General features: G+C 27.7%; 1 protein-coding gene across 3 annotated transcripts in view; it reads right to left on the minus strand.

The window, feature by feature from the left end:
- Window positions 1-24,721, minus strand: part of LOC123269526 (kin of IRRE-like protein 2) — a 187,727-nt gene that overhangs the window by 19,306 nt on the left and 143,700 nt on the right. For all 3 annotated transcript variants that reach the window (XM_044735279.1, XM_044735281.1, XM_044735280.1), the window contains 2 exons: window positions 7,588-7,771; window positions 4,068-4,203 (listed from right to left, as the gene is read on the minus strand). In XM_044735279.1, coding sequence (XP_044591214.1) covers window positions 4,068-4,203; window positions 7,588-7,771 — 320 coding nt within the window. The remainder of the gene's footprint in view (window positions 1-4,067; window positions 4,204-7,587; window positions 7,772-24,721) is intronic.

Genomic DNA, 24,721 nt, shown 5'->3' on the forward strand with positions numbered 1-24,721 from the left:
GACTATCGGTGAGAACGATATGAAACCTTGAAAAGGCACAAATTCAAATCAAGACCTTTGCAATGACGCGAAATTTCACTAAAAAAAACCGATTTTATCATATGACTATCCTGAACATATTTGGCCATAGATAATTTTATATAGCTTAATATACTAAACTTTTCTAAAATAAAATTTACAAATTTCTAAATTTTTTTTTAATGTAAAATATTACATTTTTTACATGCTAGATTTTCATTTTTTGGAATTAAAAATTTTTATTTTTTGGAAAATTTTTTTCCAAAATAAATTGCATGTATTCAAATTAACAATTTTTATTGTGTAAAATTAACATTCCTAAAAATCTAATAATAATAAAAATAAAAATCTCAATTTGACAATATTTTGATAGAAATAAAATTGTAAGCTTAAAAAGTTTTTTTGTAATTTTGATAGAACTTTTTTCCCATCCACATTTTTTAGTACTTTAAATAAACAGTCTGACATTTTTATTTTAAAATAAAATTTTTGATCATTTCAGATAATTTTAAAAAAATTAAAGAAATATCAGTTACTACATTTTAAAATTGGACAGCTGAAGCATCGAATAACATCGTACCGTATTTTTCTTATATCTCTCAAGCTTGAGCTTTAAATCTTGAGATCCTCCGATCCGTAACCCACTTACCTTTCAGCTACTTGCCCTGAAAACCTCAAGTAATTTTCAGGATTTCTAAGTATTTCCCGTGGCTCTAACTTTAGACCTAGACTACTCGGAACTCGATCTCCACTTGCATTTACAATTTGTACGTTACATCCATTAGCTTCTTTAATATTTTTTAAATTTCTTTTCATTTAGACTCTATCGAACACTGTAATTTAAGTTCTTTCCTATTGTAATTGAAAATAAATGACATTCTAAAAAAAAGAAGTTCAAAATTACACCTCGAGTGACAATAAAGTTGATTTTAAAAGAACTGTAATTTTTTTAGAATTGCAATATTTAAATTTAATGTTTTTTCTTTAAATATACTTAAATATAAATTTTGAATCAATCAAAAAAATTGTATTAGTTAAAAATTTTAACCTTTTAAATTTCCTAAGCGGCTAAAAAAAATTTTGACGTCTGGAAAATTTTATTTAAATTTTTTTCCGTAAAGTTTTTTAATTTGAATCATAAATAAAATGAAATAGTTTTTTGAAAACTAAAAACAATAAAAGTTTTGTTCTTTGAAATAAAATATTTAAAGTGTATTTTGTTGTTTTGTTCATTGATAGTAAAATGAGTATAGGAATGAGTTTGATAGCAGATAGTAGATAGTAGATGGTAGAGATCGAGTGAGATTTCCGTAACAAACAAATGCGATTTTTATACGAAACCGTCAAGAGTCGATTTTGCAGGATGGACGAGTTCGATTGTAGAAACTCTTTTATTTCTTTGTAAAAGAATTTATGTGTGGATGTTACAGTACTGTAGATATATTGTGCAGTATCTTTGTATGTACCGAGGTGAGCTGTTTTTGCATTCACGTAGCGAGCTCACTGTATCGTGGGCTGAGTGAAACTACGAGGGTTGATGTTAAACTTTTATATTTTTTTTCTGTCGCCTGGAATTCGAATTTAAAAGCGCGACTGTGCATTGCACAACTGCTGTTGTGTATAACTACGCTGTATATGTATACTATTCAAATATATATCTATAAATAGTATGTAATATGTACTATATAGTATATTGTGGATTGTATATAGTATGGCGGAATAGCCTGCCAAAAATATTCAGTATTCTGTAGACATGCACCAGGAAAAATGCTGAGAATTAACGTAACAACTGTGTGAAGTTGGGAAGGAAAATTGCTTCGATAATATACTAGAGCTAAAAAGTTCGATAAGAATTTAAATGCGAGCGATAATTGTTTATTTAATCACTGCCCACTGGTTAATTATTAATTCAATTAAACAGGCTGCATTGAAAACTACTTTTTTTTTTATTTTTCAGTTTTATTTTTCAATATTAAATCGCATTTTTGTCATTAAATTAAAATGGAAAAAGATTTTTTTTTTTATAATTGGAATTTTGTAACTTCTTGACATTTTGTCTTATTGATGAGACTTAAATATATTTATTTTAGTCTCATCATAATATTTTCGTATAGAATTAAGTGCTTAATAAAAAAGATTCTTAATAATTTTTTGATAAATACACTTTTTAAAAAGCTATTCAAGGTTAAAGTTTAACTTACTAGAAATTGAAGTTTATTATATTTGCTAAATTATTCAAAGTTATTTCGAAATTTTTATTTGAATTTTTGATATTTTATTGTATTAACTTGTTTAAGATTAAATAAAAGATTTTAACACAAGCTTTACGTAACACTATCTTGTTTTGTTTATTCATTACTAGCAACCTTGCAGTCACTATGTGACTGCCGTAACTTGTAAACTATAAAAAATTGAAATTTTGCTATATTAAATAATGAATTTTGTTAAACTGCACTGTACTTTCTTAAATATTGACGTTTTTAAAGATATAAACGCATCCCGATGTTAGACTTATCAAGAGCTTTCATTTGAGTACTCACATGTATATTTGATATATTTTTCATATGTACATATATATATAAATATATAAAATATATTAAAAATTGATATGGGTACTCAAATGAAAGGTCTCGACGAGTCCAGTATCGGAATGAGCTTATATCTTTAAAAATGTCAATAGTTCCCAAGATATTTGTTAAAATGCCCTGTAGTTTCTTAAGTATTGACGTTTTTAAAGATATAAGCTCATTCCGATGTTACACTCATCAAGTGCTTTCATTTGAGTACCCACATGCATTTTGATATATTTTTCATATATTCATATATATAAATATATAAAATATAAGAAAAATTGATGTGGGTACTCAAATGAAAGGTCTTAAAGAGTGTAACGTCGGGGTAAGCTTATATCTTTAAAAATGTAAATAGTTCCCGATATTTGTTAAAATACCCTTTAGTCCCTTAAATATTGACGTTTTTAAAGATATAAGCTCATCCCGATGTTACACTCATCAAGAGCTTTCATTTGAGTATCCACATGCATTTTTATATATTTTTAATATATACATATATATAATATATATAAATATATGAAAAATTGATGTGGGTAATCAAATGAAAGGTCTTCATTAGTGTAACATCGGGATGAGCTTATATCTTTAAAAATGTCAATATTTCACAAGATAAAAGGTTATTTCTCAATTATGTATCTAGAGATTGGGAATTTTCGAATGCAGCCTAAATACTTATCATCATAAATTGACTAATCGGCGAGAATGATACAAAACCTTGAAGAGGCCCAAATTCAAGTCAAGACCTTGGCAATGACACTAAATTTCACTAAAAAAACCGATTTTATCACATAACTATCTTGGAAACAAAATTTTTATTATTCTCATTATAATATAGATTACCAATTTTTATAATTTTTTTTATCAAGACCAAAACTTTAATAAATAAATAATTAAACCCTTTTTCACCACGAAATTTGACCTCTCGAAAATCACATAAATTTATCATCAGAACTCGTGTGTTTGATTTGGTTTTAATTAACAAGATAAACAAATTATAAATTCATGAAAACTACGAGCCATGATTAAAATACGTGACTTGCATGGTTTTTCTAAGATACACACATGTATTCCCGTAGGCTTCCCTCAGCTGTTCCTCTCGGAATAGAGGTTTATTATACAAGATGCAGAACAGATCATGATTATTCATGACCGGCGTGTAGGAGAAGTAGAGCTTTCCACGTGCCTTGGACGGTATTACGCAGAGATTCTTTCAGCAAAAATACGGAATTTAATTAAGACAGAACACTAAAAGAATCTCCCCATTTATTTGTCCAAGAGCCGTCTAATGGACAACACTTAATTAGTATATACGTATTGATATAATACGGACGAGGAAAAAATAAAAAATGACAGGATAAACAATACAAGTAATTGTAAACAGAATAAAGAATAGTACAGGAATAAAGAACCGAGAAATGATAGATCCATTAACAAAATAAATAGTAAGACGTGTATCTACGTGTAACAATTACGAACCATTTAATTAGAGGCGGAGGATTCCCATAGCGAGCAGTGCAAGTGAGCGTAGCAATCTCACCTGCTCGGGCTGTCACGTTGCCACCCGGTAGAATTACACCACCAGCATACTCTATCTGCGGCCGCTGAGGGCTGACTAGAATGAGACAATTAGCGAAGATTAATTCGTAATCCTGTCGTTTATCCTGTGGCCGCCATCGTGTCTACTTCAGGACGCTTCCACTACGTGGCGCTTTAGCTAATATATACTATAGTTTATTGTATACTACGGTACAGTACACTCTATTGTTTGTACACTTGTATACCTGTACGCTTGGATTAGAAGGATAGAGACGGATAGGAGTCAAATTACGCTGTAGGGATTGATGATAAAAGTCCGATGCTATACTTGGCACATGCAAGGCTACAGATTAAGGCTAGACTACGGTTGATCCATTTGATCGCGTAACTAACCTACTATCTTGTTCATTCATCATCAACATACACACATAGGTAGTTATGTACAGTGGCACACTTATAGGAAGATTTGTTTGTGTTTAATGAGATTTATTCATGTACATTTCATTTATTCGGGCGTGGAATGTAATTTGATAAATAAATACACCGGTTGAAAAATTTTTATTAAAGAGATTACGTATGCAGTTATTTTGGTTTATTTTTTATGAGGAATGTTTGGGATTTAAAAAATTCCATTTGATGAGTAATAGTGGAAAAAAATGAATTGAATAATAAAAATTTTATAAAAATGTTCCTCAATTTTATTAAATACTTTACGGATTCACGGATTACCGGTTAATTTTTATAGTTTCAAACAGTACAGCGGACAGAGGCACAAATGTAAATATTACGAAACAATGGAGAAAGTGTAAAAGCCACTATTTCTAATTTAATATTGAAAATGTAATTAGTTGTCACGATAGTAAATAACGACTCTCTCATCTTAAAAAATTACAGTTTCAAACAGTAAAAATTGCCGTTTTAATATATAGTCTATACTATGAGGAGAAGGGAAAGGTCTCACACTCGGAGAATTTAACATTTGAAACAGTAAAAATTTTACCCTTAAAATATATATTTTACCAGTTCATGCAAATCAATAATTATAGTTTGATTTTTAGCGTTGCATTTAATATTTACAAGTTTACTTTGTAAATATTGACGTTGTTTGTATAGAAATTTAGTAACTGTAGTTTATATTTTTGACATATGATGCGATCATTTTTTAGGTACGAAATGATAAATATCAAAGTCAAAATTCTTAATTATTATACTTTAACATTTTCGACTTTCACATAGCGAATATTACTGTTTGAAACAGTATTTTCTGCCATATAAATAATAAATTGTAGCATTTAAATGATAAATATTTTATAGTGATCGTTAAAATCACGATTTTACAGTTTTAAATGGTAATTTTTTCCGGTTGATCATAACTTATTATAAATCGACTATTATTTATTACAGTTTACTTTTTTCCGTGTAGTTTCAAACAGTACAGTGGACATCGGGGTGGCACAAATTTAAATATTACAAAACTTAATGTAAAAAGTGTAAAAGCCACAGTTTATAATTTAATATCGAAAATGTGATTAGTTGTCACTATAGTAAATAACGACTCTCTCATCTTGAAAAATTACAGTTTCAAACAATAAAAATTTCCGTTTTAATATATAATCTATGCTATGAAGAGAAGGGTAAGGTCTCACACTCGGAGAATTTAATATTTGAAACAGTAAAAATTCTACTCTTAAAATATATATTTTACCAGTCCAAGCAAATCAATAATTATAGTTTGATTTTTAGCGTTGCGTTTAAGTTTACCAGTTTACTTTGTAAAAATTGACGTTGCTTGTATAGAAATTTAGTAACTGTAGTTTATATTTTTTACGTATCATGCGATCATGCGATCATTCTTTAAGTACGAAATGATAAATATCAAAGTCAAAATTCTTAATTATTATACTTTAACATTTTGGACTTTCATATAGCGAATATTACTGTTTGAAATAGTATTTTCTTCTATGTAAGTAATAAATTGAAGCATTTAAATGATAAATAATATAAAGTGATTCTTAAAATCACAATTTTACTGTTTGAAATAGTAATTTTTTCCAGTTGATCATTACTTATTATAAATCGACTATTATTTATTACAGTTTACTTTTTTCCTTGTAACATTTGAAACAGTAAAAATTCTACTCTTAAAATACATATTTTACCAGTCCAAGCAAATCAATAATTATAGTTTGATTTTTAGCGTTGCTTTTAAAATTTACCATTTTACTTTGTAAATATTGAAGATGCTTATATAGAAATTTAGTAACTGTAGTATATATTTTTTACATATCATGCGATCATTTTTTAGGTACGAAATGATAAATATCAAAGTCAAAATTCTTAATTATTATATTTTAACATTTTCGACTTTCACATAGCGAATATTACAGTTTGAAATAGTATTTTCTTCCATGTAAATAATAAATTGTCGCATTTAGATGATAAATATTATAAAGTGATTGTTAAAATCACGATTTTACTGTTTGAAATGGTAATTTTTTCCAGTTGATCATAACTTATTATAAATCGACTATTACTTATTACAGTATACTTTTTTCCGTGTAAAAAAATGAATTGAATATTAAAAATTTTTAATAAAAAAATTAATATAAATATTTGTTCCGATGAAAAAATTTAGCAATCAATTAAAACATTGAAATAATATAAATTTCAGAGATATGAATATTTATCTCAATTTTATTAAATACTTTAGAATTAAAATTTTTGAATTTTTCATCCTTGTAGATTTTAAGCTATTTAATTTATAAAAATTTAAATTTAAGTGTAGTTATTTATAACAAAAAATCAATAAATTAATTCATTTAAAAAAATGCATCTGTCAAAAGTTAACTTCTTGAATCAATGTATAAGTTTTGCAGGATGATATTGCGAAGACGAGGGATTAAAAGAGAGGAAAATATGTATAACATTGTGTGCGCAATACATAATGAATAATTAATGATTTATTGACAACATCAAGGACGGGTACTCGCGAACGAGATCCTGGCTATCGATCAATGTCGAGCCAGTTTTACGACCCGGAAAATCCGGGCGCATAACTGATGAGATCGTCAATTTTTTTTTCGCTATTTTTCGTGAATTTTTTTTTTCAGATCAATGAATTATTTTAATGGGCTTGAAAATATTTAGTTTTTATTGTTGTCTACTGAATCCGGTATTGTTATTTACGTTCCATGAATCGGGTACTTTCATTATTATTGTATATTGTATATTGTATTGGATTGTTAAATTGTGGAATTGTAGGATTGCAATTATGTATAATAGGAAAATGCAAGCAAGCTTTTTGCAGACAGATAACAGATAACTAGAAGATATGGGAGAGAGGATGAAAAATGTTCAATTAAAAGTAAAAGTGAAATAAGCGGATTATATTTTCATTAAAAGTTTTGGGAAATTTATTTTTGTTTTCATTGTTGTTAATATTATGATTTTTTAATTTTACCTCTGACTACTAATCGGGCTGGTTCTGAAGCCAGCGCATCTTGCGTTGTAAAATCACTGGCGGTGACTTGACACTGCCATAATCCGTCGTCAAATTCTAGGGTTGCTGATCGTACCCAAAGCGAGCAGTCACCCAAATCTGGCGAGGCGACCCATTCATATTTTTTTAAATGCATTCCAATTGGCTGAAAAATAATGTTTTATTTTTTAATAATAACAATAATGATAGTAATAATAATAATAAGTAAGCTTCCAGTCACTATGTGACTGCTGTGACTTGTGAACTATAAATAAATAAAATTGTGCTTTTTTTAAATAATGACTTTTGTTAAATTGCATTCTACTTTTTTAAGTATTGAAATTTTTAAAGATATAAGCTCATCCCGGTGTTACACTAATCGAGACCTTTAATTTGAGTACCCACATCAATTTTTCATATATTTATATATTTTACAAATATCATATATATGAAATATATGCAAAATGCCATGTGGGTACTCAAATGAAAGCTCTTGATGAGTGTAATATTGGGATGAGCTTATATCTTTAAAAATGTCAATAATTAAGAAATGTCATTGCTATCTTGTCAACTAATGATCTTTTTAAAGATATAAGCTCATCCCGATGTTACACTCATCAAGAGCTTTTATTTGAGTACCTACATGCATTTTGATATATTTTTCATATATACATATATATAAATATATAAAATATATGAAAAATTGATGTGGGTACTCAAATGAAAGGTCTCGAAGAGTATAACATCGGGGTAAGCTTATATCTTTAAAAATGTCAATATTTCACAAAATACAAGGTCATTTATTAATTATTGACGTTTTTAAAGATATAAGCTCATCCCGATGTTACACTCATCAAGAGCTTTTATTTGAGTACCTACATGCATTTTGATATATTTTTCATATATAAATATATATAATACATATAAATATATATAATATATATATTTATATGTATTATATATATATATATATATATATATATATATATATATATATATATATATATATATATATATATATATATATTTATAATATATATAATATATATATATATATATATATATATATGAAAAATTGATGTGGGTACTCAAATAAAAGGTCTTGATGTGCGTAATGTCAGGGTAAGCTTATATCTTTAAAAATATCAATAGTTCACAAGACACAAGGTCTTTTCTTAATTATGTGTCCTAGAGATAGGTTATTTGCGAATGCAGCCTAAATACTCATCATCAAAAATTTACTATCATTGAGAATGATATGAAACCTTGAAAAGGCACAAATTTAAGTCAAGATTTTTGCAATGACATTAAATTTCACTAAAAAAACCGATTTTATCATATGACTATCCTGAAGATAAAATTTTTTTTATTCTCTTTATTAAATAATGATTTTTGTTAAATTGCACTGTACTTTTTTAACTATTGACGTTTTTAAAGATATAAGCTCATCCCGATGTAACACTCATCAAGAGCTTTCATTTGCGTACCCACATGCATTTTGATATATATTTCATATTTACATATATATAATATATGTGAATATATGAAAAATTTATGTGGATACTCAAATGAAAGATCTTGATGAGTGTAACATCAGGATGAGCTTAGATCTTGAAAAATGTCAATAGTTCACAAGATACACGGTAATTTCTTAATTATGTATCTAGAGTTGAAATATGAAACCTTGAAAAGGCCCAAAATTAAGTCAAGACCTTTGCAATGACTTTAAATTTTACTAGAAAAACCGATTTTCTCATATGACTACCCTGAAGACAAAAATTTTCTTATTCTTTTAAAAATATAGATAATAATAATAATAATATTTTATTAATTAAAATTAGGATAAATAATAATAAATTTTAATTAAAGAGGAAAAAGGATTCCTTGATAACGATATTGCTAGTTTAATCAAACGTTATTTACTATAGTAAACAGAAACGTGAAATTATGATGCGTCAGAAAGATTGATGCAAACATTTCAGGACGTATTGCTGTTGAATGGATAAAACAAACTGCACGACAGTATAATGTACTCGAACAAGATTGAATCACGTTTGAAACGTTTATGGAAAAACGTCATTGAACCAATGGATTCATCTAGCTTACAAACGTATTCGTAAATCAAAAAAAATCGAAATAAAAGCTCTGCAAAAACAAAAAAAATCACTCCATTTGTGACGCAAGTGTGTATAGTTGTGTGAGTTCAAAAGTAGTACATTCAAATCGAATAAGGATTTACGTGCCTCCGTACAACACACAACACACAACACATAACACACTACTCAAGAGGTTATGGTATTGAAGTATTAACATTCCATACCAACCGTTTCTTCGACAATAGACACAGTCCCGTTTCGTATTGAATTTCCGCGTCCTGACAACAAACCAAGACTACCGCACAACTAAACCAAAGGATCTTTTTTACTTTATACTATATTTATATCTACTTTTTTCGTTTCTGAAAATATATAGATGTGTATCGCGTATGTGTACCGCGTATGTGGTGGGTGTTATATGCACAGAAAGCTCTGCGAATAAATGATTGAACTTCAATCTCGCAAATGGGTTCCCTACTTTTTTTTTTTTTTTTTATTCTATTTTTCACTAAATTTTTTACTTTTATTTATTCTTTTTAAGATTTTTAGAGCGAAAATTCACTCGATTCTTCAGCGAATTCGCTACGGTGAATATTTAAACGAGGTCACAAAGTCCAGACCTAATTTTGCTCGTTGCTAATTTTTTGCGGTCTACATTTATATTTATTTTTAAAAATTAAATTACGGTTAGTTAGAAAATTTTTTATGTTAATTAAAAACTGACTTAATTTTTAAAATTTGATTTTTTTTTAACAAACTTTCCTTTTTAAATAACTACGAAAAATTTTATTTAAGAAAATATGTCTAATTAAAATATACTAGCAACCTTGCAGTCACTATGTGACTGCCGTGACTTGTGAACTAAAAAAAATGAAAATTTTGCTCTAATAAATAATGAATTCTGTTAAATTGCACTGTAATTTCTTGAATATTGACGTTTTTAAAGATATAAGCTCATCCAGATGTTACATTCATCAAGAGCTTTCATTTGAGTACCCACATGCATTTTGATATATTTTTCATATATACATATATATAATATATATAGAAATATATGAAAAATTGATGTGGGTACTCAAAGAAAAGGTCTTGATGAGTGTAATGTCGAGGTGAGCTTATATCTTTAAAAATCTCAATAGTTCACGACATACAATGTCATTTCTTACTTACTGACATTTTTAAAGATATAAGCTCATCTCGATGTTACACTCTTCAAGAGCTTTCATTTGAGTACCCATATGCATTTTGATATGTTTTTCATATATAATATATATAAATATATAAAATATATAAAAGATTGATGTGGGTACTCAAATGAAAGGTTTCGATGAGTGTAATGTCGGGGTGAGCTTATTTCCTTAAAAATCTCAATAGCTCACAAGATACAAGGTAATTTCTCAATTATTGACATTTTTTAAGATATAAGCTCATCCCAATATTACACTCATCAAGAGCTTTCATTTGAGTACCCACATGTATTTTCATATATTTTTTCATATATACATATATATAATATATAAATATATGAAAAATTCATGTGGGTACTCAAACGAAAGGTCTTGATGAGTGTAGTGTCGGAATGAGCTTATATATTTAAAAATGTCAATAGTTCACAAAATACAAGGTCATTTCTTAATTATTGACATTTTTAAAGATATAAGCTCATCTCAATGTTACACTTAACAAGAGCTTTCATTTGAGTACCCACATGCATTTTGATATATTTTTCATATCTAATATATATAAATATATCAAATATATGAATAATTGATGTGGGTACTCAAATGAAAGGTCTTGATGAGTGTAACATCAGGATGAGCTTATATCTTTAAAAATGTCAATAGTTCCCAAGATACAAGGTCATTTCTTAATTATGTATCTAGAGATAGAGTATTTTTGAATGCAGCCAAAATACATATTATAATAAATTGACTATCAATTAACATTAAATAAAACCTTGAAAAGGTACAAATTCAAGTCAAGAACTTTGCAATGACACATTTTATCACGACTATCCTGGAAACAAAATTTTCCTTATTGTCTTAATAACATAGATTTAAATATCGCTTACAAATTTCCCGACAATCGTTGCAATAATTTTCTATCTAAAAATTCTCTTAACAATTTTAATTAAAAAAGGAAATAATTATCACAGCTAAACAATTAATGAAATTAGAAACTGTGATAGAACGCATCACTAATACACATTAATACCAATGTGTTACATTTGAGAAATGAAATTCCGGATTTACGAAACATAATTAAATTGAAATTAATACGGTAGATAGTTTTGTAACTCTGATAGTAATACCGGAGCACTGCAGTGATAGTTAAATTTTCAGTCAGGCATACTCTGGGTTAACCAACGTGTCGCAGTAGCTGGATTGCCTAAGTAACATTCAGGAGCGGTGTAGTGTAACTATTTCTACGTGGATTGGTGTGCTGTTATATTATCCAGTGCGGTATGATGTGACGGTAAATGTAGTAGACCAACAGAACAGTCAGACGTGTCAGAATAACTACCAGGATGAGTATGAGTATAATAATCACTTGTTACTGCACAAAGTCTGGTGTTGAGTACAGACGTGTAGAAACGATAGAGAAACTTGCCGAATATCTCAGTAGATAAATTCCCCTGTGGTCAGACCTATACTTCCTCTACTCATACTCATACTCCTACTCTTTCCTCCAGCCCTCAACCTTTGCTGCACAATTATGTTACTGGCATTTAGTATCTAGTACCTGGTATTCCCATTAAATCTATACATATATACATATATATGTACCAACTGTTTCGGATATTTTATTGAACATTTTTTATTATATATTTCATTAAATAATCTGAATTTCAAATAAATTGCTCAACATATTGTACATTGTTTTTGTATTATACTATACAAAATTTGTAAAATTAGCTTTTATAAATGGGTTTTAATTACACGCGCTGATGCACTATGCCGGTAAAAATGATTTCATTATGTATGAAGATTAATTTTATAAAGTTTCATTATATGTCGGTGTTTCAAAAACGCCATTACAGAGAATAAATATTGTCGGATAATTATTATCATTAATTTTGCTCAACTAATTAATGGTTAATAATTAAATTGAGTAATTGAACAACACACGGATAAAAAAAATTTAACAAATTTAATTTATAGTGACCTATTTATTTTATTTGAATAAAAGTATTCTCGATTTTTCAAGAATTTAATCATTATTTTTTAACATTGAAATAATAAATTTTTTTATTATTTTATTTGAAATTTGAACAGTAAAAAAATTTAATGAATTTTATTTCTAGTGAGCTATTGAATTTATTTGAATAAAAATAACGTCAATTTTTTAAATAATTTAATAATTAATTTTTAAAATGAAAATTATTAATTTTTTAGAATTCTTTTGTAATGAAAATTTTATAAATTAAAAAAAATTCACGTGTGATGAAAAATAAATCAACTAAAATTGATTAATAAAAGCTAGTAATATTGCAGTTACTATGTGACGGCCGTGATTTGTGAAATATAAATAAATAAAATTTTGATTTATTAAATAATGAATTTTGTCAAATTGCACTGTACTTTCTTAAATATTGACGTTTTTAAAGATATAAGCTCATCCTGATGTTACACTCATAAAGAGTTTTCATTTGAGTACCCACATGCATTTTCATATATATTTCATATTTAAATATATATAATATATATTAATATATGAAAAATTGATGTGGGTACTTAAATGAAAGCTCTTGATGAGTGTAATATCGGGATGAGCTAGTATCTTTAAAAATGTCAATATTTCACAAGATATAAGGTCATTTCTTAATTATTGACATTTTCTACGATATAAGCTCATCCATATGTTACATTCGTCAAGAGCTTTTATTTGAGTACCCGCATGCATTTTGATATATTTTTTATATAGACATATATATAATGCATATAAATATATGAAAAATTGATGTGGGTACTCAAATGAAAGGTCTTGATGAGTGTACCATCGGGATGAGCTTATATCTTTAAAAATGTCAATAGTTTACAAGATACAAGGTTATTTCTTAATTATTGATATTTTTAAAGATATAAGCTCATCCCAATGTTACACTCATCAAGAGCTTTCATTTGAGTACCCACATGGCATTTTTTATATATTTTATATATATGGTATTTGTGAAATATATAAATATATAAAATATATGAAAAATTGATGTGGATACTTAAATGAAAGGTCTTGAAGAGTGTAACATCAGGATGAGCTTATACCTTTAAAAATTTCAATAGTTCACAAGATACAAGGTCATTTCTTAATTATGTATCTAGAGATAGAGCATTTTCGAATACAGCCTAAATACTTATCATCATAAATTGACTATTGGTAAGAATGATATGATACCATGAAAAAGCCCAACTCCAGGTCAAGATTTTCCCAACGATACCAAATTTAACCACAAAAACCCATTTTATCATATAATTACACTGGCCACAAAATTTTGCTTATTTTCTTAATACAGATAAAAAAAAATATCTTCAATAAATTTTCTTTTATTTCACAATTATAAATTTTTTATATTTAATAAAAGTTTTAAATTACAACCTTTGAAAAAAAATTATCCTTCATCAAAACAAACTAAAATTCCCATTCCAAGATCATAAAACGAAAGCAAGTCAATCCGACTCCTCCGACAAATCTTTCATCAGTTTCCGTTTCTAAAACCGATCGTAAAACTCGATCTTTCTTACTTACCCTCAGCAATATTTTTATACCCTAACATTTCTTTCCCTCACATACCATAACACCATACATACATCTAATAAAATTCCCTCGACCATCTGTCTCAAGATACGGGCCCTCGAGTCTGGTAAACTGGATAATAAAGTGTCAAAAAAATAAAAACTATAATTTTATTTGGTGCAGAAAGAGCCTCAGATAAGAGTTTGAGAAGACAAGAGCCTGCGTCATTCATTTAAGGGATTAAAATCAAGGCACGAGTCTACTCATGGTACACTTACTTAATATTAAGTGAAGCAGTACGAGTACAGTCAAGCTTGTCACGTGAAAACTAATGGCAAGAAGAATAAAACCTCTCTCTCTCTCTCTCTCTTTCTTGTTTTCCCTTTTATTTTTTTTTTGTTTATTCTTTCTTCACTAGAGCAAGAGTGAGATCATGCAAAAGCAGGAGAAGAAAAGAGTTTCATAAACCCCCACTTGAGTGTATTCTCCGAAGTATAGAGTAAGGCCGCGAGCAGCAATCAGCGTAATGTACCCGCCGCAGACATACCGCCCAGCCTCTCGGGAACTTCAGTAATCCCTTCTCCTTCTGTTCATACTCGTTCTCTGCATACACACTCTGTATGTACATGTGTGTACATACAACTACTCGTTAGAAATAAAACACCCGTGCAAGGAGAAGTAAAGGAATAATTCTCTTGGTATCACACTAGATTTTCTCTCACTTGTGTCCCTGTACTGACACCTATTTCCATTTCTATTACTTTTTCTGGGTCTGGATCTATGTATAAGTACTAGTTTTTTAGCAAAGTCGAGCAAAGTCGAATTCCAAGGCGCCACAGACACACGCCAAATGCATCGCACTTGCAGAACAGGGCAATCACACTGAGAGCTACCGAATAGATCACGCATCTGTATTTCGTTCACCAGAGGAGCCTTCAGATCGTTGCCCGACGTTCAATAAAATAAACCGGGGATTGAATTTTGTATGAACCGATTTTCATGCTTTCAGGGATACTGAGTGATTTTTTTTGGCTTTTCAGAGGATTTAGTTTGTTGATGGTTGATGGTTGATGATTTATGGAAGCGTAATTTGGTTTAATGGAGAAGCTTTTGGGTTTTTTAATGTAAATGCAGAAATTTTGTCAATGAATCGTTCATTAAATTATTTTGAATAAATATTTACTGGGTTAAGCGTTCAATGAAATGCGCTTTTCTGCTCCAAAAAATTTAACAAATTAAACGGCCAGATTTCGTTCAAACTTTGTAGATAGATCGAGGATGGATGACAATACACTAATTTGATAAGATTATTCTTGTTAATTTATATATATAATTTTCATCGATAATGCAGGAATTGATGTTAATAATTATTTGTTTATCAGGAATGTAGACAAGATAGGATCATAATAAAAAATTACATTATTATTTCTGAGACGTTTTGGTCATTTATTAGACTTTCCTCAGGCATCTGAAAATTACACATGTTAATAACCAACATAATAACGTAACAATCGCTACAATTACAATATTTACCATAATTCGAATTATAACAATCACTATTTTATATTGCACAGTTGCCTTTGTTATTATGATCCTATCTTATCTACATTCCTGATATACTAATAATTGTTGATAATTATGGACGATAATATTAACAACATTGATGTTAATTTTAATTTTCAATCATAATCTTTAGCCGAGTTCTCTAATATTAATAAATTTTCGAATACCAAAGAGAATTTTAATTCAAAAAAACAAATGATATTTTTAAAAAACTCAAAAAAATACGCTTTTATAAATGAACTAAACTAAAAAATAGAAAATAAATTTGAATTAAGAATAGTGTAAAAAATTTTAATAAAGATAAATTAATAATAGTTCACGGAAAAAAGTAAACTGTAATATTCACTTGGATTCTGGTTAATTTTTATAGTTTCAAACAGTAAAGCGGACATCGGGGTGGCAAAATTATAAATATTACAGAACTTAATGTAGAAAGTAAAAAAGCCACAATTTATAATTTAATATCCAAAAAAAATGATTAGTACCTGTCACTATAGTAAATAACGACTCTTTAATCTTAAAAAATTACAGTTTCAAACAGTAAAAATTTCCATTTCAATATATAGTCTATATTATGAGGAGAAGGGGAACTCAGATGAAAGAGAAGGGGGTCTCACTCTGGGAGAATTTAACATTTGAAACAGTAAAAATTATACTTTAAAATATACATTTTAACAGTCCAAGCAAGTCAATAATTACAATTTGATTTTTAGCGTTGCGTTTAAAATTTACCATTTCACTTTGTAAATATTGACGTTGCTTGTATTAGAAATTTACCAACTTTATTTTATACTTTTAACATATCATAAGATCATTTTTTAGGTACGAAATGATAAATATCAAAGTCTGAATTCTTAATTATTATACTTTAATATTTTAGACATTTACATAGCGAATATTACTGTTTGAAATAGTATTTTCTTCCATGTAAAGAGTAAATTGTAACGTTTAAATGGTAAATACTATTAAGTGAATAGTAAAATCACGATTTTACTGTTTGAAATGGTAATTTTTAGCAGTTGATCATTACTTATTATAAATCGACTGTTATTTATTAAAGTTTACTTTTTTCCGTGTATAAATAAGAAAAAAATGTATTTTATTTTTAAAAAAAGCGTGGGGTGCTTTTTAAGATATTATCAAAATAACAATCCTTTATCTAATATCTGTCAATAAAATATTTATAACTATTGACACCATGCACCCCACACTTTTTTTAAAATAAAATACATTTCTCCCTTATTTACCCTATTAATTTATATTTATTAAAATTTTTTACGCTATTCTTTATTTATATAGTGTAAAAATTTATATTCTATTTTTTAGTTTGGTTTTCTATAAAAACCGTACTTTTTAGTTTTTTTTAATTATTATTTATTTAAAAAATAAATGCATCCATTGTTCTTTTATACTAAAAAAATTGACAAATTTTTGGAAAATTTACTTCAAATAAAAAATTAACTTCTTGTCAAAAAATTCACCATATCTCCATTTCCAAATATGTTATTTTCAGCATTGGACTTTTTTATATTAAAAATTACAATTGAAACGAAATTCTGTGTGAAATAATACCTATTTAACGACTGAAATTCAAAGCTTCAATTTCAACTTCTATGTAAAGCATAACATTGAAATTTAATAACCAATTATTTTATTCAATTATATTCCACCCATCGCAATCCTTTTGTTCAAATAAAAAAAAACTAACAATTTTTTCCTTTTACCTCAAGATCCTATTGTTTTACTTGACCGTGTTTTTATCTACAGCAAAAAAAAAAAAAAAAAAAAAAAACAAACATTCCCATAAATATTATATTTACGATGAACGACAAAGCATGTTTATTATTTTGACCTTTAAAAATATTTTCCTTCAATTTGATCAAAGCGGTGTTTAATTTAAATAAAATAATATCCAATATATTTTCCAACTGTTTAATATTATTGTTATATTATTTTCCAGTGCTTCAGTTAAATTAATTAACTAAAGTAATTACATTTTTAATCACAAAATGGAACGTTAATTAAAAAATGTAATTGCAATTGCAAGATATATAATTTTAAAAATGTACTACACAATTTATCGTGAAATTTTTTTTTTATTTCTGATATAATATGTGTCGAATGAAAGTGACAGAGATTTATGAGAAATAAAAACAATCGGTCGATATTTAAGGGAGCAACCAGGCGCAAATTATTGCGATAATAATAACAAAGTTCGAGGATGGAGTGAGGAAAAAAAAATAAAATGACGGAGATAGATATTTAAAATTAAATCAAAAGCCCGAGGTTCTCTGCTCTGGAGGCTGCCAGCGACTTGCTTTGAATCAGAGACAACGATGTTGTGGATCCCAGAAGGGGGTTTAGTTTCCTTGCGTGTTTTCCACCACGAGCGCGATTGCCAGACCGGGATAGAAAATGAGGAAAAGAAAGATACTAAAGCTTGAAGCTAGAGGATTACTGCGGTTGGTTAACCAAGGAGTCCCCTCTGGCGCCCAATGCAACGTCAGGTAGATGCTGAGTAAGAGAATGATCCTCTGGTTATTTACATCTTTCATAAATATTCACTGTAACGAAACGTGTAGCAAAAAATATTAAATAATACAAGCGGAAATTTTGATAAGCTTACCACACAACAAAACTTGAGTAATATGTTCTATCAATATTATGTACGAGCATTTTTTTTTTTTTTTGCACTACGCAGTTTATAATAATCACGACGGAGAAAACTTTTTTTAATCATCCGTCAACTTTTTTAATTATTTGTAAATTTTCTTGGAGCTTAGTACGAGGAAAAAGTTTTTCACTTGTTCTTTCTTGGATTATTTTTGTTATTTTTTCTCGGTTGAAGGTAAAAGATATTATAGCGCTGTTTTATACCTTAAATTCTCCGATCCAGGAGCGTCATTAAAATAGATTACTTGTGCATACTAAAATGAAAATTAATGCGCTGGTGGATATTATATTGCGGTGAAGTTTTTTTATTATTTAAGAATAAATAATAATCTTGGTGGTTAATTTAAGAGTTTTTTTAGGTGAAAAAAAATGCGTCCGTACAAAGTACACATGTCAGAAGTGAAATTTCTTTGGCAAAATGATTTTTAAATCTTGTTTATATTAATACTAATCTAAAGCTTTGGTATTCTGAGACTTAGAGGGAGGGAAGAAGGAAAATATGTTAGAAATTTAATGAATTTAACACACTGATAGAAGAATTTAGTTCTATTTAATAAGATTTAGTAACAGATACTAAATTATTTAGTAACAAACCTTTCATTACCAAATATTTAGTAATAGGTACTAAATCAATTATTAAAGCCCATTTAGTTCTACCAAATAAATATTTAGTAGTATTTAACGAATGATTTATTGTTACTCAATAAATCGTTTATTGGTATCAAAGAAATTAATTTTTTAACTAATTTTAGCGTGTAACCTAACTTTTTAACTTAAAATAAATAAATATAATTAAAATAAATAATTTTAAGTAAAAATATAAGGTATTATAAAGAAAAGAATCTCATTAAATTATATTTTTTTGTTTAAGACTTTTATAAAATTTAAAATTAAACAAGTTTTTAACATATCAATAATAGACAAATTAAAAAATGTAAACTAAACTCCACTGAGAAAAGACATAAATAGAAGACATTTATTGGGAGTATGTGTGTTTTTAAAGGTTTAATAAATCTCCCAAAATCGAGCTTAATAAAATAATCCAAGTTAGTGAATAAGTTATGTATCACATAAACATTGGAATTAAAGCATAAGCTATCTACTGACAATACTTGCCAAAGAAATATTTAGTACTTGTTACTAAATATTATTTGGTGGAACTAAATATTTATATCCATGTAATAAGGCTTTGTTCATATAAAGAAATCATTTATTAAACTGTAACAAATAATATTGATGGGTACAAAATATTTGTTTCTTCCAAATGAATGACTAAAAATTTTGTTACTAAATCCTTCTATCAGTGTGGTTAAATTAAGAGTTTTTTTAGATAGAAAAATTTTAGGGGAAGAATTTAGTTGATAAAAATAACTGACATTTAATTATGGAGAGTTTTGTTGTTTAAAAATGTAAAAAAAATTTTGGGGATTGAAATATAAAAAAATTTATTTGCATAATGAGGATTTAAATTTTGCATTGTGCATATTTGACAAGTATTCTGGTATAACACAAAGCACATTCGCTGGCTGATTTATATTTTATCTCCGTTATGGTATATATTATTACGCGCTTTGTTAATATCGATGTGAGTATGTATGGATGGATGTGCTGTTTATGGTAATGTAATGGGCGATGGGTATTGTGGTTTTTTGATTGCATAATTAACGTTCACCGAGCTATTATTACAGTGAGAATATTGTATCGCAGTCGATTAGCGGAAAAGCGATTTGTAAATTACGCTAATTACATCCCGATAATAATTTGTTGCTCAATTAAAATTATAACTTAGTATTGTGTTGGTATGGAGTGAAATTACGGTGAGATCGTCAGGAAAAATTTAATTGTCGCAACTTAATTACTGTTGAAATTAATACTTTATTTATCTGATAATTTATTCCTATGAATATTATGTAAGTAAGAAAATATGACAATAGTGTATATTAGAGAAAAATTTTAAGAATAATCAGAATTTTAAATCATAATTAAATTTGCAAAAAAATTTCTTAAGCACATTAAAAAAAAAAAAAATAATCTTCATTAAAAAATCTTTAATTATCTAGAGTTTTATAGAAAAATTCCGAATATTTTTCGAGTTATAGTCATTTTTGTAACAGTGTGTCAAATGACCATTGCACGCGTGGCGCTCCGACAAAAATGCGTTTTTTTCGAAACTACTTTTTTTGAACTGGTGCAAACTGTAATTTGCATAAATATGAACCGATTTGCAACTTTTATTCCTCCGTATTTGTCTATTCAGTAGCTATCGTTGCATCTAGGGGATTTTGAAAATTTTGATTTTTAAGATTCTTTAGGGCTGTTTGAATCCAAAAAATGAGAAAAAAAAAACGAAAAAACTTTTAATATGTCGCCATTTTTTTTTTAAATCCAAATTTTCAAAATTCCTTACGTGCAACGATAACCACATGAATGCCGATTACAAAGCTGTTTCGTTTTTTCGTTTTAGATAATCCGTTTTTGAGTTAGAGTTCGCACCGTGGTGGAGGAAATTTTTTTGGTCCTCCACAAAAATGCTAATAACTTTGTAACAACATGATATTTTTTAATAAAAATTTAGGAGAATAATCTTTAATGCATACTTTATAAAACTAAAACAACTCGATCCCCAAATTCCTTTATTATCCCAGTCAAAAATATTTTTTTAAATTTTTTATATCAAAAAACCATACATACCCACATTGTAGCATATAAAGAAAACTTCATCCACAGATTCGGTAGAATCTGGCGCCAAGTTCCGTTCAAATCTGCTGTAAACGGAGCGCCAGACTACCGACTGTGTTTACTGTAAGCAGAACGGTATTTTGAGGTTGCAAAATTTTATTTAATTCTACGGTACTTTATTTTCCTAAATTGTATATTATAACAGTAATTCATACTTTATTTGACTGTTATTAATTAATTATATTAACTTATAACAATTAATCTACTTGAAATTATTAAATTTAATCAGCACAAACTATAGAAACGCAAAAATTTCGATCCTGACTTTTTTTCGATGAGCAAAGTGATCTGCCACAGACTAAATAATTCGAAAATGCATAGTAATCCTCCTATAGATACGCAATTACAGTTAAAAAAAGTAATTCACAGCTTACATTTACGGCCGCCAGGGTGCACTGGAATTACATCTACATAAACTGTAGCTTCAAGGGGATAGTTTGCAGTAAAAAATGCAGTCAACACAAGATTTAAGTTGTTATCAATTGTAAATTTTCATTATAATTACAAAAAATACTAAAATCCGAACAAAAACAGTTTCACTGTAAAAAAATCGCGCCAAATCCACGTTCATAAGACTATTACGAAAAAATTTGTTTTTCTTTACAAAATATATAAAATAAAAATTAAAAATCCAAGTAACCGATATGATTACTTATGATTTTCGGAAATTAAAAAAAATTTTGTTATAAATTTAAAAATTAAGAAAAAAATTTTGGAACGTACTTGGTGTGCGTCATTGTGTATTTCAATTTTTTTAAAGTCCTAGTAAATAGATTTTACGAATTTCATTAAAAGTAAAATATTTTGCAACCACGCACACTAAATACGTTCCAAAATTTTTTTTTTAATTTTTAAATTTACAACAAAATTTTTTTTAATTTCCGAAAATCATAAGTAATCATATCGGTTACTTGGATTTTTTAATTTTTTTATTTTATATATTTTTGTAAAGAAAAAAACAAATTTTTTTTTCTTAATAGTCTTATGAACGTGGATTTGTCGCGATTTTTTTACAGTGAAACTGTTTTTGTTCGGATAATTTTCTACCGCAATAAACCAACCTTTTAAACGTCAAAACTTTAAAAACTGTACCTAAACAAATCGTTCACGGTTTAAAGCCGTTCAACAAAATGTTAGCATTTGAGAAGTTAAGAGCTGATGTTATGTCTTACGTCTAAAATAAAATATATGTAAAGTAACCCCAAGAGAGGTAACAGAGTGTATAAATATGAAAGACGCTAAAATGTAAAGAAATCTTGATAAATACGAGGGCGTTTAACTTTTTACTGTTACGCGCAAACACAAAAAACGAATTCTCAATTCTTAACTATTTTTTTCCAAAACAAGAGTGCTCACTAACACGAGAAACCCGACATAATTTTTCTTTAGAACTCCGTAAATGCTCTCATTACTTGTAAAGACTTACATGAGCTTCAAGAAACCTACAACGAGCTTAAAATGTTGTGTTACCGCAAAAAAGAAAAACTATAAGGTTACAAGTCTATCATACAAGTGTTGAGCATAACAACTATGTTTTACGTAATATATATATTTTTTTATATAAAAATTCTTTTGACCCAACTTGAGTTGAAACTTGAGTTCACGACTCGCGACGCAATTTTAGTTACTTTAACATTTTTAGTTTAACTTCTCTCGAGTCCGTTTTGTTCTCAATATTCTTTTTGTTCCTTGCAATGCACTTCTGCACTTGTGTTTTATTTTTCAATATACATAATATGTGGTTGTATAGTGTATATACACACAAACACATACTTGCTTGAATACTGGGTAAATATGCTTTGCTCAACTTCACAAAGCCGCATAATGCAACATATCATACACGTATTCAAATTTATATTTATTCAAAATACACAAATGTACTTGGGTTTTGTTTCGAGTATCAAACAAAGAGATAACGCTACGGTCTATAGCCCACATTTTATTTGAATCATCGCTAAGTAGATATATAAAATTTTTTTATAAAATAACAACCCCGGTGTAGATGATATCCCTTACAAATAAGTTTTTAAAAGCAAGTACACAACAATGCTGCCTACATATAGGGAAAAATATAATTATACTCGTACTTTATATACTTGCTTTTCTCCGGCATTATTTATACGGCCTTTGTGCTCTTCATCTTTCATGTTTGTCTTTATTTTATTTATTCATGATAATATAATTGACGCGTAGAGGATAGGGGCAATTTTACTTTTATTTTTTGCGCTTTTGACCATCACGTACGATTTTTTTAACGTATGAAATGTTATTTGATATTTTTTACAATAAAACAGTATTTTTTTTAAGTTATTGAGAGAATTTATGCGCGAAAGATTTCACTAATTAATTAATTAGTTAATTAATTAACGCAATTTTTTTGGAGTGAAAAATATTTTTTATACAGCTGGCTACTGCCGTAATAATGAAAATTAATAATAATAAATAATGTTTTAAAAAATATTTATGATTTTTTACATTACTTCATTGAAATTTAATAAAAAAAATATTTTAAAAGAAAAATATGTTGAAAAATAAAAAATATTTTTCATTAAAAAAATTGATAAAATATTCAACAATATTAGTTAAAAAAAAAAATTAACTATGATGAATTTTTTTTATATTTGGCTATTAAGTCTTCATTCAAATGATTACTCTGATATATTTTTAGTAGACCCATAACATATTGAATATTAAAAAATTTAATTTCCGATTTTAATATTAAATTTTCCATCAAGGTGAATTTTAAATATCGAACATCAAATATTAGACATCAAATATCAAGCGTTAAAAAAAATATTATACATCCGACATCAAACATCAGATATCAAATATTTAACATTAAATATATAATATTAAATATTATATGTCATTAATTTAAATATAAAGTATAATTTTTTTTCTTTAGGCATACAATAATTTAGAGTTTTCGTTTAACCCTTTAGAGTCAGAGGATCTTGAAACGTCTACGTGTGAGACTGGTGGGGAGAGCGCGAATCGTAGAGTCCCGTGAGTATGTATGAGTGACATGTGAGAGTAGTAGTGTGCCTGTGAGTACCCTTCCACTCATTTGAATCTCGCGCTGCGTTCATTGACAGTGCCGTAGTTAGTATTGTTGACGTAAAGAAATAGTCTCTTCGAAAGTAAGGTTAGAAAAATTTTTTAAATTTCATACATTGCTATGTAATTGAAAAATAATTTGATTGCTCATAATTAGTCGCTAGTATGCCAAAAAGAAAAATAAAAAACATAAAAATATAATTAAAAATATTATTAAAATATGGCCATTATTCACATTATAAGAATTGATATTGAAA

The sequence above is a fragment of the Cotesia glomerata genome, linkage group LG7 (genome assembly GCF_020080835.1).
Source record: "Cotesia glomerata isolate CgM1 linkage group LG7, MPM_Cglom_v2.3, whole genome shotgun sequence".
NCBI lineage: Eukaryota > Metazoa > Arthropoda > Insecta > Hymenoptera > Braconidae > Cotesia > Cotesia glomerata.